The sequence below is a fragment of the Andrographis paniculata genome, unplaced genomic scaffold, assembly GCF_009805555.1.
Source record: "Andrographis paniculata isolate CXL003 unplaced genomic scaffold, ASM980555v1 Contig61END, whole genome shotgun sequence".
NCBI lineage: Eukaryota > Viridiplantae > Streptophyta > Magnoliopsida > Lamiales > Acanthaceae > Andrographis > Andrographis paniculata.
This window is the reverse complement of record NW_026137597.1, coordinates 1,227,178-1,246,141: the sequence shown is the minus strand read 5'-3', so window position 1 is coordinate 1,246,141 and position 18,964 is coordinate 1,227,178. Positions and strand designations below refer to the sequence as shown.

General features: G+C 34.6%; 1 protein-coding gene across 1 annotated transcript; it reads right to left on the bottom strand.

Moving 5' to 3' along the window:
* Positions 1–14,906: 14,906 nt before the first annotated feature.
* On the bottom strand, positions 14,907–18,405 carry LOC127260287 (phospho-2-dehydro-3-deoxyheptonate aldolase 2, chloroplastic-like). The gene is made up of 5 exons (XM_051288007.1): positions 17,728–18,405; positions 16,854–17,131; positions 16,484–16,760; positions 16,125–16,370; positions 14,907–15,662 (listed from the first exon to the last, which is right to left on the bottom strand). Exons 1-5 carry the CDS (start codon positions 18,223–18,225, stop codon positions 15,408–15,410), a joined length of 1,554 nt encoding a protein of 517 aa, XP_051143964.1. The 5' UTR covers positions 18,226–18,405; the 3' UTR covers positions 14,907–15,407.
* Positions 18,406–18,964: the final 559 nt, after the last annotated feature.

The window sequence follows — 18,964 nt, the reverse complement described above, 5'->3', positions numbered from 1 at the left end:
AGAGAAATTCATCAACTGAAGAAAAAAATTACTTGAAAAGTACTTTTCAAATTTTATTGATCCTCGTAATAGACAAAGTAATTTAGAAATGCAAAGAATTGTGCATTTTCAACAAATAACAAATTAGTTACCTGATGTTTTTTATAACTCCAATAGAATCACTAAATCATATAAAGCTGCAAAGAATGCACCGACTAAAATTAGTGTCCCTAAAGGATAAATACAAAGTGCTAACAAATAGAATGCATGTCTGAAGCATGGAAAACCTTTAGGCTCCAAATACACTACAAGAAAAAAAAAATCATTTTTGTAACAAAATATTTGTGTCTCTAAATCTACTTTTTCCGTTACTAATGACATTAGAGACGGAATTAGGAATGGAATTACGTTAGCTACGTGAACTTTAGGGACGAAATTCCGTTACAAATATATTATTTTTTTGTAGTGATATAACAATCCTCGAAAGAAAAAAGGAATAAATGAAAGGGTTCAAGAATTGAATATTAATCAAAATTTTCAAGAAACAAGTAGTTACGTGTATCAAATTACTAAAGAAATTGATCTTGATAAAACTTCTTCTGAAGTGAATGGGGTTTTTGAAATTTCAATAAATTATGTTACTATTGGAAAGTATTAGAACTGAAAAAAAAAATGTAAATATGGATAATACTTTCATATAATGTAACACTTGATTTAATAGAAATGACGAAGATCCTGAATCTAAATCAGTTCAAACATGAAAAGATTGACCAAAAAAAATGCAATTCAGTCTGAATTAAATTCATTGGTAAAACAAAAAAAAAATTGGAGCCACTGTACAAACACCTAAAGATGTTAAGCTTGTTGGCTATAAATTGGTACTTGCTTGAAAACGAAATAAGATCAATGAAATTGCTAGATATAAAGGCTTGTAGCCCAATATTTTTCACAAAGACCTGAAATTGATTTTAGTAAAACTTATTCTCTAATATTAGATGGAATAACATTTCGATATCTTATTTCTTGGCAATTCATAAAAATTTGGATATGCATCTGATAGAAGTTGTAACTGCTCATTTATATGGTTCATTAGATACTAATATCTATATGAAAATTCCTGAATGCTGCACATTTAGTTTCACATATGTGTCATCACTTGTAATGTCATATAGTTGTTTGTTTGTTTGTGACTAATCACCATAATTTAAAGTTATAAATAAGCCTTTGTACCACAAATGAAATAAATGATTTTCCCTCAACATTATTTGTAACACTTTATATAATAACAATCTTGAAGTGTTACACGCCACATCAAAACAACGTCACACGAAAAGATGACTCATCCTGATGGTAAAGCTAAAACATAATAACAGTGAGTGTAAAAGTTTTTCTTTACGTTAAAATATGCAACTCTAGAATGTCATTATAAAAATTTAAAATTCTTAATGTATCTAAAATGTAGAGAGTCTGTAACTCTAAATTTGGACAATGTCCAATCCAAAAGTTCATGAATACTCAATAAAAGTCTCACCCAATGATGGTCTAGCACCGATTTGCACCGATTTAACTTATTCTTAATAAATCAGATAGCCTAGCACCGGCTTATCCATAGACAAGAGTTGGTCTAGCACCAACTGAACTTTATGTGTATCATATCCTCTCCCACGCACCCCAAGGATCATCAACTGCTAGGCCCCTCGACAGTCTGGTCATGACTATGGGCTGTAGCTGGTCGACTCTGATACCAACTGTGACATCCCGACCCGTAAGCAACACTAAGCGGGGCATATCGGAATGCAGAATGACCCCACAGGTCAATACGAGTCCTTCCAGTGTGCTTTTGTCCTCATTCACGGGCACCTTGGGAGACTTCCCAGGGGTACCCAACCTCAAATTACTCTAGGGTAAGCACACTTAACTCTAGAGTTCTTTCAGTATGGCTCTCGGAAAGGGATATACACATTATTAACATGAGTAGTCTATTCAATCCACTTAACCTTTATTAAACCTCAGGTGTATCACATCCTCCCCGACTCATATCACTATTCAACTCCGGGGGTATTACATCCTCTCCGACTTAAGAATGCAATGTCCATGTTGCACCCTAATGATCTATCAACTGCTAGGCCCCTCAATAGTCCGGTCAATGAATATGGGTTGTACTATGATACCAACTGTGACACCCCGGCCCGCAAGCTCCAATGCATTTTGTCCTCACTCACGCGCAATCTACAAGACTTCTCAAGGGGTCACCCATCCTCACATTACTCTAGGGCAAGCACACTTTACTCTGGAGTTTTTTCAGTAAGCTCCCGAAAAAGAATATACACATTGTTGACATTAGTAGTCTATTCAATCGATTTAATCTCTATTCAATATTGAATGGCCTAACACCGGCTCATCCATACACGGGAGTTGACCTACTACCGGCCCAAATTCGAGGTTATCATATTATCTCTCTCGTTATCTCCCCTTCTCTCTCTAATTGAAACACAAAAACACACTCACGTTTATCTCTATATATATTTGGTTATATATATATATACTCTCTTTATCTCATCTTAATTGTCATTTTTTTCTATTTTTGTTTGCCGCATAATAATTGACATCTTTCTATTTTGAGTAAAACTTATTAAATCAAAACATATTTAACAAATATAAATCAACCTAATTAATTAAATAGCATATAATATCATACATTATGTACGACCTATTGAAAACCCCTTTATTTCTATCTTTCTCCTAGAAAAAAATATATTTATATTTATATTTAAAACTCCACATCTTTTATAAAATTAGTTTATGTTAATTATAAATAAATAAAAGTATTCTTTTCTTTACTTTATTATAAGAAATTTTATTCTCTACCGGATGATATTTAAATTTACATATATTTTTTTATTATAATATAATTTTTATAATATTTAAATACATATTTTAATTTTTTTAATCATATATACTAAATTTATTTTAAAACTATCAATATAATTTATATTAAAGAAAATAAATAAAATACTATTATAACTTACTATTATTAATAAATTAAACATATTATTTTAAATATCGCATCACTAATAAAAGGGATTAATTACTTGGAAAAAAAGTATTACATAACACTATCTCATTTTATAAAACTTTTAGCTCTAGTTAGATTGTATTTTGGACGATTTTTACATTCAAAGAGCCAATGCTCCATGCCTCCAAATGTTGATTTTGCATTGGCGGCGGCTATAGTGCTTAATGTAAAATTAAGCACTGTGCTGAATAGCACACCGTGTGCTACAAGTCAGCATACGGTGTTACCATAAACAACAAACAATATACTTTAATATAATACAAATACAACACATAACGTAACAACACATGATATAGTCTCACATAGCACATATAATACTTGATTTCAGCACATGACGTACTCTCATAAAACACACATTATAATTGTGAACTAACAGCACATAATTTATTACAAACAACACATGTTGTATATAATAAAGACGTGTATTGTTTCTATATTTTACGTATGTTGGCTTGGAGAATCAGCATGGTGCTGATTTTCCAAATTCAGCACCCTAACATTTCCCATAAATAAAAATATCAAAGTCATTAGATGGGGCTCAATTACAATGCTGATGTTTTAAGAATCAACATGGTACTGATTAAATCATCACCGCTTGATCTTCTTATTTTAATATTCAATGGTTAATAATAAATAAGGTTAACCTTGTAATTTTACTATATTATTTAAATAGGGTAATTAATTATATACTTGTACAAGAATGAATAATTGTGCCCCAGCACACACGCTAGTACAAAAAAGCACATATCATCTTATAAACAAAATAATGCAATGCTTTTTTATTATTGTGTTCGATGCTTTTATTATTCAATAGGTGTGCTCTTAACTAAATTATTCTTATGTTTGTATTAACAAAAGACACTGTTTCTATTGACAAAAAGCATTAGCTCTATTGACAGAAAACATTGTTTCTTTTATCAAATAGCACTCAACAAAAAACTTGTCAAAAACATTGACTCTTTCAAATAGATTACTGTCAAGTGTTATATTCTATGCTTTCGATCTTTAAAAGTGGTGCTTTTAACAATAAATAAAAAAAAGTATTATACTTTATGCTTTCGTTATTTTTACAATAATTATATTATGATAGCACAATCATTATATCATAAAAGCACAATAGTTGTACCACTAGAGCACAATATTAATTATTAAAAAAAGCACAATAAAAATATTTAAAAAGTACAAAAACTATTATAAAAAAGCACAATAATAATTTTGAAATAGCCAATAAAATAATAACATTAATTAGAGTACGCCTCCAGGGAACCGTATGCACGGCTAAGTGATAAATTATTTATTTTGTTGATTTTATTTTCATAACATATCGTATTAATAATTATTTAAAAAAATATTTATAATTATTAAATTGTTAAAATTTAATTATTGTTATTCAAAATAATAAATATATAAAATTTAAATATAAAAATAGTATAAATGAATTAATACATTAAAAAATATAATTGAAAATTTAGTTTAATTGTATTGAACAATTCACAAAATTTGTAGTGTTTCTTTTTAATATTGTCAATAATATTTCTCGAATGAACATTTTGGGTTTAAGGTTGTTGTAATCGGGTAATTTTGCTAAACGCTCGTGTCATATTCATATATAAAAATTTAATTGGATAAACAAATTAATTAATTTGCTCTTTATTGTAAAGCCAAACTCTATTAGCATGTTACTACTATTTTTTATTATTATTTTACATATTCTTTTATTCTTTTGGTCCTCTATATAATATTACAGACTAAATTTGTATAAAAAAATTGGTAAGGTACAAATCTGGTGTTGATTGGATTACAAATTTTACCCGTTCAGCATATATAATAAAAAATAAGGTAAAATAATTTTTTAATCCCGTAACTGAGACTTATTTATCATTTTAGTCTCGTAACTGGAGGCTGTTTTAAAATAGTCTCGTAAGTGAAAATTTTTCGCAATTTAGTCCTCAATGTTTATGTGGCACTAATGTGGCATGCTGATGGACACGTGTCAGCCAGGTCAGCGCCATGTGGCTGACACGTTGATTAATTTTTATTTTATTTTTAAAAATATAAAAAACTTACAAATATAAAAATTAAAAATAAATAAAATAAATAATAAAAATGATTCATATGTCCGTGACCTATAATAATTTATATATTAGTATATTTTTAACTATATTTTTTATATTTAATTTTTTTTTATTTTTAATATAAAAATATAAATTATCCACGTAGCGGTCACGAGACGCTGACTAATTTTTATTTTTAGTTTTTTAATTTTTTTAATTTTGATTTTTATATTTTATATTTTTTAATTTTATTTTTTATATATTTAGTTTTATTATTTATTTATTTTTATTTAAAAATAAAAAATATTCCACGTGGCGGACATGTGTCAACCATATGGCGATGATATAGCCGACAAGTGTCCACCAGCCTGCCATACAGATGCCATATAAGCATTGAAGACTAAATTGAGAAAAAATTTAACTAATTAGGGGACTATTTTAAAACAGTTTCTAGTTATGAGACTAAAATAATAAAAGGTCAGTTACGGGACTAAAAAAACAGTTTACCCTAAAAAATATACAAATTGTACGTAGCACGCAACATATATTATATCGTAATAAAATATATATTTGTTATAATAAAATATTATAAATATATTATGTTATGTATAATATATATGTTAGATTTGACTCATTCAATGCATTGTCATTTTTTTAATAATAGTATTTTGTTGTTTGTTAAAATTATATTAAATTTTTTTATTATTATTTGCTAAATGTATATAAAATCTACTTATATTGTCATTATTCTTTATTTTAATACATAATAATTATTTTTTCACTTAATCATTAGTTTTATCAATATTGGAATAGATTTTTCTTTTATTATACATACCCCTAATTTATATATTTATCTATTTTACTTTTTCTTGGAATAATATTATTTCTTTCAGATAAAATTTTATAATTTCAAATCAAATTTAATGAAATTTTGTTATAATTAAAATTTGTAAAAGTATTTAGTGAAATGATGTTATAGTTAAAAAACGGTAAAAATAATATATATATATTTAGATCTATATTTAAAACATATAAATTTTATTCATTATATCTTAAAATAATAGTTATACTTTTCTATTTTCATCTGTCTTAAAACAATGGCGGCAGCTACAATGCTCAATATAAAATTCAGCATTGTGTTGAAAAGCACATTGTGTGCTATTAGAAAGCATATGATATTACTGCAAATAACACACTGTATATGTTAATATAATACTAATACAACACATGAACAAAACATACATATTATAGTCCCAACAACACACAATATTACTACAGACAACACACAGTATTATTACAGACAATACATTCTATATGTTAATATAATACAAATATAGCACATGAACCAACAGCACATGTTATAGTCTTATACAGCAGACACAACAATTGATTTTAGCACATTATATACTTTGTTGGGAAGAATAAGTGCTGCACCAATATTCCTTTCGAAAATCTATTCAAGGGTCAACTCCCGAAGCGTAGTTATCTCACAGTTATAACAGCGTCTTGTCAACGAAATAAATGCAGTAGCCAAAATAATAAATGACAAGATATTTGGTAACCCGGTTCGGTTATAAAAAACCTACATCCGAGGGATTTCAATCCATGAGAGGTTCACTAATCAGTAATACGTTGTCAATGCTGATTACCTAGGAAAATCTCTCTACAGGCATACATTGTCACAAACGCGTACTGACAACTAACAAACAGCTGGGCTGCTCAGATTCTGAATGTTCCCCTGATCGGAGCTCCGATTTTCCTTCGACCGACGAACTCTCCAGCGAGATAGTAGTGTATATCACTCACTCAATGCATGGAGATGGGAAGGGTAGAGGTTGAGAGGATTGTTATAATTTTTCTCTCACTACAAACACTCTCAAAACCACCACACTCACCTTCCCACAAATCTCGAGTTGTGTAAGGTAGCCACAGCAAACATGTTGCAAACATGCAATTAATTCCCTTCAACCAAAAAAGGAATGGTGTGTTTTTATACTCTTCTGACCAAAAGAGGACAAACCCGAAATGTCCATTTTGTCTTGAGAAACCACTATCCAGGAAAGACAAATAAATGCAACTTGATGGGACTGCACAAGCTGTGTCAGATGTTGCTGTTTATGGGTTCTGACGACAACAGCAACACGGAGATGATTTGTCAATATGCCAAAATTAGGTGATGGGGTTTTTCAACTTAACATTCTCCCCCTTTTTGGCATATGTGACCACGCACACTGTGTAGGAGAAGATCTCCCACACTCAGCAAAGCAATCCAATAATTCAATAGACAAGTTAAAGAGTTGATTACAGGCCGAAAAAAAATAAGGCTACATACAGCCTTTTCGAATGAGATGTGATAACAACTATTCAACAACCATTTGACAAATAAACAAAACATAAAAAGCAAACAAGCAAACAACAGTTAACATCAGTAGCAACAGCAAATCAGCGAGGTTCCCCCTTCTTGCAAAAACAACAGACAACAAAAACAACCACAACAACTCCCTCTTTCAGCAACTTCTGCACCTTCAATCCAGCAACTCCCCTTTTCCTACACCTCCCCCCCTTGCGATGAGCAAATGCCAAAACAAGTAAGTAAGCTAGAGAGGTTCAAGGCAGGAGCCGACACAATTTTGAGAAGCAAGTTGAGAGCATGAGTGATCTTCTTCTGATGCTCTCCCAAAGTTACTCGGATGGACAGTTGTTCCTGCAAAACTTCCAAGAGCAGACGCCGAGCTTCCAAAATTTGGCTTGAAAGATCCAATGGAATGGGCTCTTTGAAGTCGTTGTGAAGCTTCTGCAAGTTAGACCGAGGCTTGAAGAAGCCAATCTCAACAAGGTCTTCACTGGGCTCAGGCAGAATGCCATTCTTTTTCAAGAGCAGGGTGATTAAGGTAGGATATGGTAACTTGGTCGCTTCATACTTTTGGCCTTTGGCATACTTCAGCATCTTGGAGATCACCACAAAACCAAAATTTATGTCAGAACAGAATTTATCAATTGAAAGGAACAATTTACCCATTTCGGACCCAATGTTTGTGCCATTGCTCGTTGGAAAAACATTCAATCCACAGAAGCGAAAAAGGCATTAAAATTTCATTATGAGCTCCGCAGCAGCAAGGCCTGTTCTTCCAAAATCATTGGACTTTCGGGCAGAAAGATGGAGAGCAACTTCCCGTTTCGATTCTTGCAACAGTGAAGATGGCAATTCTTCAGGGTTGTCATACGGTAGATTTAAGAGTTTTTTTATGACCATGGGACTGAGTTTGAACACTTTGCCATGAACATACGCCCTGTGGAACCAGGGGCTCCCATCATCCATCACTTGCAGAGATAGATTGGCATAGAATTCTTTGACCAACTTCGGACAGTACCGCTTGAGAGAAACATCCCAATGGAGCAATCCTTTTTCCCGTAAGAACTCGGAGAATCCAAATTCAGTATGCATGGGGTCGATAAAGCGAGCTTCTGAGACAAATTTACGATTTTCTAGGACATCATATTCGAAGGATTCGGCAACATCTTCAAAATGAGTCCAGTCCATGGCTTCCTCGGCAGAAATTAGTTGAGGAGTGTCTTTGTGCTTGCGGGACTTTGACTTCTTTGATTTCAAACCCTTCTTGGAGATGAGGCGCTTGATTCTTTTGCTTGAAGAACCAGGAGCGTTAACAACAGCTTTCCGTTTCTTACTCAGATTCTTGGCCGGACTAAGCTTTTTCAGACGAGCGAGAAGAACATGATCTGAGTCCTCAGACTCCATTTCCTCAAGTTGTGACGCAGGTGTGATAGCAGCTTCCTCACATTCCACACCCACAGAAAAAAAGACGATCAACAGTTCTGTCGATAATGGTATTAAGGTTGTCATCAGAGGCAGACTTATTAGGGTCAGCATCAAAACCTTTCTCTTCAATGGCAAGATCATCAACACAGGTGGGAGCTTAATGTGCGGTAAAATCTTCAGGTTGAGGAGCAACAACTCCAGTCCTCTCATCTTCATTTGCAGGAGCTTCTTTAGATCGTTCTACAGTCTCCTCAGCAGCATCGCGAGACTCAGGCTCCGCATCATCTTGTTGCTTTGCAGCATCTCCTTCTTCTTCACGACTATCCGGAGCAGTAGCTTCAGGTTCACCAGAAATGCTGACATCCGGTGCACTAGCTTGCATTTCCTCTAGGGTTTTTTGAGCAGACTCCACCCTCTTCAGACGTTCATGGAACCTCAGGGAGTGATTCAGCAAGTACCACGGGTGTGGGAAGATCACGGGGATGAGGAGTTGAACTGATCTGTCCACAACGGCCACCACCTCCTCTTCTACGCGCATGTCCACGCCCACGAACAGCTTCTCTGCCCGTCCTTACGTCTCCACCGAATCGGGTTCGAGCCATGGTTTTCTCAAAAACAGATTGCAAATGCGAAGGGTGAAGATAAATTAAGAGTGAGTGGTTATTTCCACCACAACACGCATCACTATATGTATCCAAAAGAGAGGAGGGAGACTAAAGGACTATTTGAATTTCGAATTCAATTTGATCCCTCAGAACCGTCATTTCCCATAAGGCTGTTATGACAGCCGTAACTGCAATGCAAAGCCGTCAAATCACCTTTTTGGGGTTTTTAAAACCCTTTCTCAGAATAATAATAACACTTTTCAGATAATCATTTCTTCACCAAAAAGTCTTCCTTCTTTTTGATATTTTCAATTGTTCCTTCTCTCCCATAATATCCAATCTCCAATTTCCACCAAAAAGATCAAGTAATAAAATAAATTGGAGAAATTTATTTTTTCATTCATGCATTCAGCATCAAGGAGGGTAGGAATGCATACCCAAATGACGTCGAAACTTTTCAAACCGATTCGCATCCAACGCCTTTTGATTTTCCTTGGGCATCCACACCAATATGACTTTAACAATCTGCTTCAGTCCTTCCGTAGGCCATCGAATGTTTCTTCCATACATTACATCTTTTGCCAATTTGAAACATTTTGCAGTTGTATGTCCAAGACATCTGCAGTATCCGCACTCGTTACGTCGTGATGACATCCGTCTAACATTCTGTGTCCTTCTACAATTTTTCTCCCAATTTCTGTTTCTGTCTCTTTTCAAATTCTGCTTCACAACTAGGATTTGCTTCTTTTCTGGAATTTCGACATCAGTAAGAAGTCCACCATGAACAAATTTTTTTCGTTTGCTTTTAGAGGATTCACAAAAACCCAATCCTTTGTGATCACCGAATGGTTTACCAATTGAAAGAACTTCATCTAATTTTTCCTTTCCTTTTTTAAGTCTATCATTTTCATCCTTCAACTTCAGATTCTCATACTTCAACTTCTCTGATTCAGCAGATTTATCATCAATAATCTTCCTCAACTTCTTAAGTTCATCCTCAAGCTTCTCTTTTTTATCTTCCAAACGATAAATGGTATCCAAGAGTTCTTTATTTTTCACCACAACTTTCTTTTGTTCGACTACCATTTCCTCATAAGCTTCGATCAACTCCTCAGCATCAAGTTCCCTTGACTCATCAGTAGTTATAAACTGGATTTTTCCTTTTCAGCACTGCTTTCATCAGCATTTGCCATAAATGCAACTTCTTTATGATTTTCAGTCTATTCATCACCACCAGCATATTCGCCATCTTCATTGTCACTTCAGGTAGCTTGATATGCTATTTTCTCTCTTTTATTTACTGTTGGACATTCAGACTTGATATGACAAATTCCTCCACATCCATAGCAAGTTGGTTCTTGAACCGTCTCAGGTTTTGCAGACACCACAAACTTCTTGTTGAATCTACCATCGAATCTTTCTTTTGGCTTGTTGTAAGTAGTTGGTTTCTGCTCAGGGTATTTTCGTTGTGAGTTGGATGTACTTACTCCCTGATAGCCATTTCTATTTTGGAACTTCCCATACTTCAGCTTGGCAGCTCATTTCTCACTAATCATTCGAGAAAGTTTACGACTCAGCAGTACTATTTCTTTATTAGACTCTATCAGCTCCATGTCTTCAGCACTCAACGCCATACTTTTAGGTGCTTTATCTTGGAGATAATTCATTTCATAGCTCACCAATGTACCATATAGTTCATCCAATGTCATATATTTAAGCCTTGGTGGTTCATCGAGCATAATCACCTTTGGCCTGAAATTTTTTGTGAGACTTTTAAGCATCTTCCTCACCAGTTTCTTCTCTTCAAAGTGTATCCAAGAGCTTCAGCTTGATTTCAACATCCATAAATCAATTATAGTAAACAACAATGGTTTCATCTTCATTCATCTTCATCCCTTCGAATAAAGTTTCAACATGATCCAGCTTTGATTCTCGAACTTGCACAAAACCTTCGAATGCATTTTCCAAAATGTCCCAAGCTTCCTTAGCAATTTTGCAGTTGGATATCAGCTTCGTCTGAGTTTCATCTACAGTATTAAAGATCGAAAATAGAGCTTTCGAGTTGGCGATTGCAGCAGCCTTTTCATTTAGAGTCCATTCTCTTTTTGATTTCTTCACAAGAGATGTAATACCATCTTCATCTTGGATGGTCTTCACGGGATGAGACCATGCAGACTCAACAGCATCAGAAACATCTTTACCTTGTAACATAAAAAAAGCTTCCATTTTGTTCTTTCAACTTCGATAACTTGTCCCATCGAACAATAGAGGTCTCGACGTAAAACGGCCTTCCTTACTCATCTTTGCAACTGTGAAAGAACCTACTCAGCAACTTAGAGAATACTGCTCTGATACCAAATGTTGGGAAGAATAAATGTTGCACCAATATTCCTTTCGAGCACCTATCCAAGGGCCAACTCCCGAAGCGTAGTTATCTCACAGTTATAATAGCGTCTTCTCAACAAAATAAATGCAGTAGCCAAAATAATAAATGACAAGATATTTGGTAACCCGGTTCAGTTATGACCAACTTACATCAGGAGGATTCCAATTCATGAGAGGTTCACTAATCAGTGCTGATTAAGAACAAAACATCCAAAACTTTTTCAACCCAAACTACAATGTTGATTACCTAGGAAAATCCCTCCACATGCATACGTTGTCACAAACGCATACTAACAACTAACAAATAGCTGGGCTGCTCAAATTTTAAATGTTCCCCTTATCGGAACTCCGATTTCCCTTGGACCGACGAACTCTCTGGCAAGATAGCAGTGTATATCACACACTCAATGCATGGAGATGGGAAGGGTTGAGGTTGAGAGGATTGTTACAATTTTTCTCTCACTACAAACACTCTCAAAACCACCACACTCACCTCCCACAAATCTCGAGCTGTGTAAGGTAGTCACAGCAAGCATGTTACAGACATGCAATTAATTCCCTTAAACCAAAAAAAGGAATGGTGTGTTTCTATACTCTTCTGACCAAAAGATGACAAACTCAAAGTGTCCATTTTGTCTTGAGAAACAACTATCATAAGAAAGACAAATAAATACAACTTGATGGGACTGCACAAGTTGTGTCAGATGTTGTTGTTTATAGGTTCTGACGACAACAGCAGCACAAAGATGATTTGTCAATATGTCAAAAATAGGTGATGGGGTTTTTCAACTTAACATACTTGTATACAACACACTTGTTATTATTTAAAAACAGCACATACTTTTATTATACACAGCATGTTGTGTATAATACTAATGTGTCTTGTTTGTATATATAATGTGTGCTAATGTGAAAAATTAGAATGGTGAGCAACCTAACCATTCCCTAAAATAATAGTCTAATTTATATAAATAAATATATTACAATAAAACTTTTATTATCTTTTCATTATATTTATACAAATTTCACTACCTTTTACATCACTGCATTCGTAACGGCAAAAAAGTTTTTTACTCATATTTTTTACCAACTATCAATATAATATCTATATTCTTATATAAAAAAATTTAAAAAAATAATATAAATAGTAATTATAATTATACTAATATATTTTAAAATATATTTTTTTATCATATATTAAATTAATATTTTATTTTCATACCAACAATCAATATTATTTATTATATATTTTTGTTTTTATGACACAAGTATTTAAATTAATAATATTTAATTAATTAATAATAGTGAACTAATATAATTTTATTTTTTAATATAATTAATAATAAGCAAAATAGCATAAAATCCCCTGTGGTTTGGTGAATTTGCTAAAAATTCCTTGTGGTCCGAAAATTCCGTAAAATTTACTTGTGGTTTCTAAAATGTTGCAAAAAATACCCCCACCGTTAATATTTAACGGAGATTGTATTGTACGCGCGATCACTGTATGCATTATTGACAATTTACATAATATATGAAGGAAAGTTAGAAAATTACCCTTCATTCTCCAATAATTTACCTAATTATCATTCTTCTCTTCCGAATTTTCTCTTCTGATGATAAGTCAGACTTCGCTCCTCCCTATTCTAGCCTCAGTCTCAGCCTCTTCTCTCCGCCGCCTGCGCGGAGTCCGACCGCCACGAGCATCTTCTTGTTTTTCGCCCAAACCCAAAAATCAACCCTCTCAGGTTGCCATCTAGATCTGTTCTGCGTTGTAATGGGTCGGATTACGGGTCGGGTCAAGTACGATTTTTCGGAATTGGGCTGGCAAGATCGCGCTTAAACGGAATTGGAAATATGAGACGAGATATTCTTTGGGTGATTTTCATTACTTCTATTTTAAAGAAATTTATTTGATTTAATATTAAAAATTTATTGTTTCAATTCTATTCTTTTTTTATCCTCACATATTCCTGATTCTTCATTCCCAAATTTAATTTTTGTGTGTGTTTTGAATCAAGGATTTATGATATATTTTTTTTTATTTAGATTACACCCAAATTTGATGTTACAATGCAATTAGAATAATAAGTGTTGTTGCATACTGTATTTTATACACAGGATAGAAAAATATATAGAGAGAGGAGGGGGAAGGAAGAAGGGTTATGTAAATAGAGAAAAAGAAGAAGATGACGGAAGAAGAAGATGAGGGAAAGAGGGAAGAGAGGAAAAAAAAATGGATTGAGAAGGACGAACCGGCCAGGAAGAAGAAAGATAATTTAGAGAGGGGTATAACGGTCAATGTGTATAAAAATTTAACACCGGCGAATGTGCAACATTTTAGAAACCACAAGTATATTTTATGGAATTTTTGGACCACAGAGGATTTTCAACAAATTGAGCTAACCATGGGGGATTTTATGCTATTTTGCAAATTGAGCAAATTGACACATGTCGTGTTCAATACCTCTGTTTAATCTTTAGGTGGTGTTTGGTACATAGAATAGAATTGATAAATAAATGATAGTAGAGAATAGAATTAGAAATTGAGAAATATAAAAAAATAAAATAAAATACAGCTATATAAATGGATCAGACAATAATAAATTATTAACGGGATAAAAAAAAAGTTCTAAGAAAAATATTTTTGGTGAATTTTTTAAAAAAAATCATAAATTATATATGATATATTTTAACATTATATTTTAGTACAATTTTTTACAAAATCATAAAAATTAAATACTTTAACAGTAAATTAAATTAGATTTTTGTAAAATTAAAATAATATAATTTTTAAAAAATACAAAAATTAAATAGTACAAAAAAAAAAAAGATAAAAAAAAATAATTTAAAAAAATATACTGCATCATCGTATAAATAAGAACAGTTATTTCTCAAGTTCCACAGGCAAGAAATTTCAAACAATAGAAATGGGACCACTTTTATTTGTCTGGTCTCATTTATACGTACCAAACACACCCTGTTTTTATTTATGTAGGTTCCAGATTTCATGGCATTTCATTACATAAAAATGAAAAAAATACATGAAACGTTAAAGCTGATGTGATAGAAACAGAGTACAAAGTACAAACGACACAAAAGTGAAAAGGCTATGAACATAAAACATTACAGCAACGCCAACCGAGATGAGTTCAACTCCAACGACAAATATGGTAAAAGCTCTCTCTCTCTCTCTCTCTCTCTCTCTCTCTCTCTCTCTCTCTCTCTCTCTCTCTCTCTCTCTATATATATATATATATATATTGTATATATAATAATACTCCCTCCATAAAATAGACTCAAACTAGACTCGACAGTTACCCCAAGAATGAACCAAATTAAGCATAGCATACAAAAACCCCCTTCTTGCTTGTTACCATTGCATTGTCGATTGTACACACTTATTATTACTATTACTACCACTGTCATAACAATAACAATAACAAACATCCACAGACCAAATTTTTACCACATCTCGACCCGACCCGACCCGGAGTATCGGCTAATTAGAGTGCGCGGCGGCGCCTATCTATTCAAGGCATCAGACGGTTAGTGGCCATCCGTTTCTTCCTTAGCCTCTCCGCCACGATGAAAGCAAGCTCGAGCGACTGAGACGCATTCAGCCTCGGGTCGCAGTGGGTGTGGTAGCGGGAGCTCAGGTCATCGAACGTCACCGTTCTCGACCCTCCGATGCATTCCGTTACGTTCTGCCCCGTCATCTCCAGATGGATCCCACCTGGGTTGCTGCCTTCTTGCTCGTGCACGTCGAAGAAAGCCCTCACCTCCGCCTACACGGAAATTCAGACAGGCCAATGTTAGATTGGGAACGTGGCAATGTAATAATACGCATACACAAATATTCTCCCAATCAAGCACATGGAAAAAAGTCGCTTTCGACAAGTTTTGGCATGGCTCGGCCCTACGCGATTGAAACTCCAACATTGCAGTGCTCTGTCCCACAAGAAAAATGCCAATTTTGTGCGAAAACAATTCTCGTGTATAGCCGAGCGCCACGACGCGTATCATGTGAATATCATAGAAATCATTTTCAGGCTACTACTTGCATGTAACGGTTAGGTAAAAACATAATATGAATATGACGGCAGTTACGATGCTGCTGATTATATTTAAACCAAACAGCAGATTAGATATAGATCTACAATACACATATAAGCATAATAATGTAAGTGGAGAAGTTAAATTAATGAAGGCGAAAGACATAAAAAAAGAAAGGAAAGGAGCATTTTTACCAAGATTGCATCGAAAGCGCGGGTTTTGAGTCCACAAGGTGCCTTGATGGTGTTCCCATGCATAGGGTCACAAACCCAAGTCACGATTTGCCCAGCCTGTCGAACGGCCCTGATCAAATGCGGCAGCTTAACCCTCATGTTTTCGGCACCCATTCTGACTATGACAGTTATCCTTCCCGGCTTGTTGGTGGGATTCAAGATGTCGATCAATTTAGTCAGTTCATTCGGGTCCATCTTTTGGCTCACCTGAAGAAGCATTTCCATGTAATTAATTAAGTCAATTCAATAATGATCGTATTCACTATTAACTTCAAATTATGCTTAGAACACGCACACACAGACAAAAGACGAATCTTTACCTTGATGCCAAGTGGATTGGCAACTCCTCTCAAGAATTCAACGTGCGCACCGTCCAGCTGACGTGTACGTTCACCGACCCAAAGCATGTGGGCAGAGCAGCCATAATAGAGGCCAGAAGTCGAATCTTTTCTAGTGAGGGCTTGCTCATAAGGCAGCAGCAAGCACTCATGGGAGGTCCAGAATTCTGTTGTCGACATAACAGGATGATCAACGGTAAGCCCAGCAGCCTCCATGAATCCCAAAGCCTCGTCGACCCTGTGAGCCAATTCTTGATACCTGAAAGAATCAATCATAAATACATCAGCAATAAATGACATAAATAAGGCCAAAACAACAAACATTTATCTTTCAATCATCGAGGAATCACACCTGTCACCCTGCTCGCTGTGCTCGACAAAATCAAGATTCCACTGAGTAACCCTCTGCATCGCAGCATATCCACCAGTGGCAAAGGCCCGGAGAAGGTTGAGAGTCGATGCAGCCTGGCAATAAGCCCTTATCATCCTGTGGGGATCGGGAATTCTTGACTTCTCATCAAAGGAATCGCCGTTGATGTTGTCGCCTTTGTAGCTCGGCAGCTTCACGCCATCTTTTTCCTCGTACGGGTCCGATCTTGGTTTGGCAAATTGGCCAGCCATTCTTCCAACCTAATCAATAAACTCAACTCGATTACAATTAGATCAAAAGGTGCTAATAAGTTTGCAATTACATTTTCAACATCATCTCAAATTACAGTAAAATTAGAAATTCAGCAGAATTATTTTCTAAGATTTGTACTTATCATTAAACAGCCTATATATAGGCATGATACTTTCTAGTGAAAATATATCACAGAGTAATAATTATTTGCCAATCTATGGATACTGCCAAAACCTGATCCAAAAACTCTCAAGAATTGTTCATTGTGCGACCAAAATACTTTCAACAAAAACATATAAAATTCAAAGCCTTCCCTGTTTGTGATGGATTTGCAAAGCCCGCAATTAAAGCATCTTAGGATTCATCTACTACCGAGAGAAGAACTTTTGTTTTTCAAAAAATAGTGTTTACAGCAAATGGATTTTAAAAAAGTTTAAAGCAAAGGATAACATCAATGGTGTTTCAATCTGTAAGTAATACTGTTTGAGCGTCAGAGCTTCTACAGATCTACAGATTTAGTAAAACACATCACAAACCGTAACTCGATAGCAATTAGGTTTTTCCTTCAAAATCAAGGTTAGAGGGCAGAAATGAAGATTCTCACCTTAACAACAGGCAACTGGCCACCGAAGGAGAGGACAACGCTCATCTGCAGAAGAATCCGGAAAGTATCTCGTATATTGTTAGCGTTGAACTCCTTGAAGCTCTCGGCACAGTCGCCGCCTTGAAGAAGAAAGGCTTGTCCCAATGCGGCCTGCGCCAGTCTTTCCTCCAGGCTCCTGACCTCCCCGGCGAACACCAGCGGCGGATACGATTCCATCGTCTTCAGCACCGACTCGAGCTCCGCCTCGTCGGGATACTCTGGAAGCTGCAGCGCCTTCTTCGTCTTCCAGGTCTCCGGCGCCCATTTCTCAGCCGACTTCTTAACCGGAGCGACGACCGGCTTCTTCACCGGCTCAGCCGCATGCACGGCCGAGATGTTGCGGCGCACGGCCGGAATCGATGAAGTGCAGGGGATTGTAGGAGAAAGTCCCCCAGGGATGAGATTCTGCGACTGGATTATCGATTTCGACGACAGGACGGCGGCGTTCGGTAGAGCCATTACTGAAACGGTAGATTAGCCCCTCAGATTCAGATTTCCGCTCCTTCCTGGCACAAAATCGGCGAGATTTCAAGGATCTCGCGACGCAGCCGGAATCTGGGTAATGTCCAGAGGAAGAACTGCAGGAGCGGTTTATATAGAACGGCTAGGTTGGGGGGGAGGATGGAGGGGGTTGGTGGCCTTTGGGGGAAGAGTCAAAGAAGTATTGCGAAGGTTAGGTTTCGGTGTTTCTTTAGAAGGTTGTTAGCCCTAAACGTACTAAAAATAAATACTAATAATATTAATTAATAACAAAATAAATATTTGGAAAACAGATTTTTATTTTATTTTAGTCAAATGGATCTGTTTATACAACTAATTGTTTTTTATTTAATATTTATTTTAACAAAATATCATATTTCGTCGTAAATATTCATGGATGAGTTTTAATAAAATTGAATAATTATTATTATTTTTTATATTAAAAAAAATGTAAAAAATATAATAATTTTTTTAAAAAAAAGTAAATATTTTTTTATAACAGAAAAAAATATATATATAAATTTGAATAACAAATTAAATATATTTTTTCTATAAAAACATCTAATCAATTTTTTTTTTTTAAATTTTCAAAAATCCTTTTATGTAAACAGAGTCAATTTGGAATCTTTGCATTAGTTATTATGGAAATAAGGAATATTCTCTTGGGTGTGTACGTTTGAAATTTTTTTTTTTTTTTTTCAAATTTTACTGATTTTTT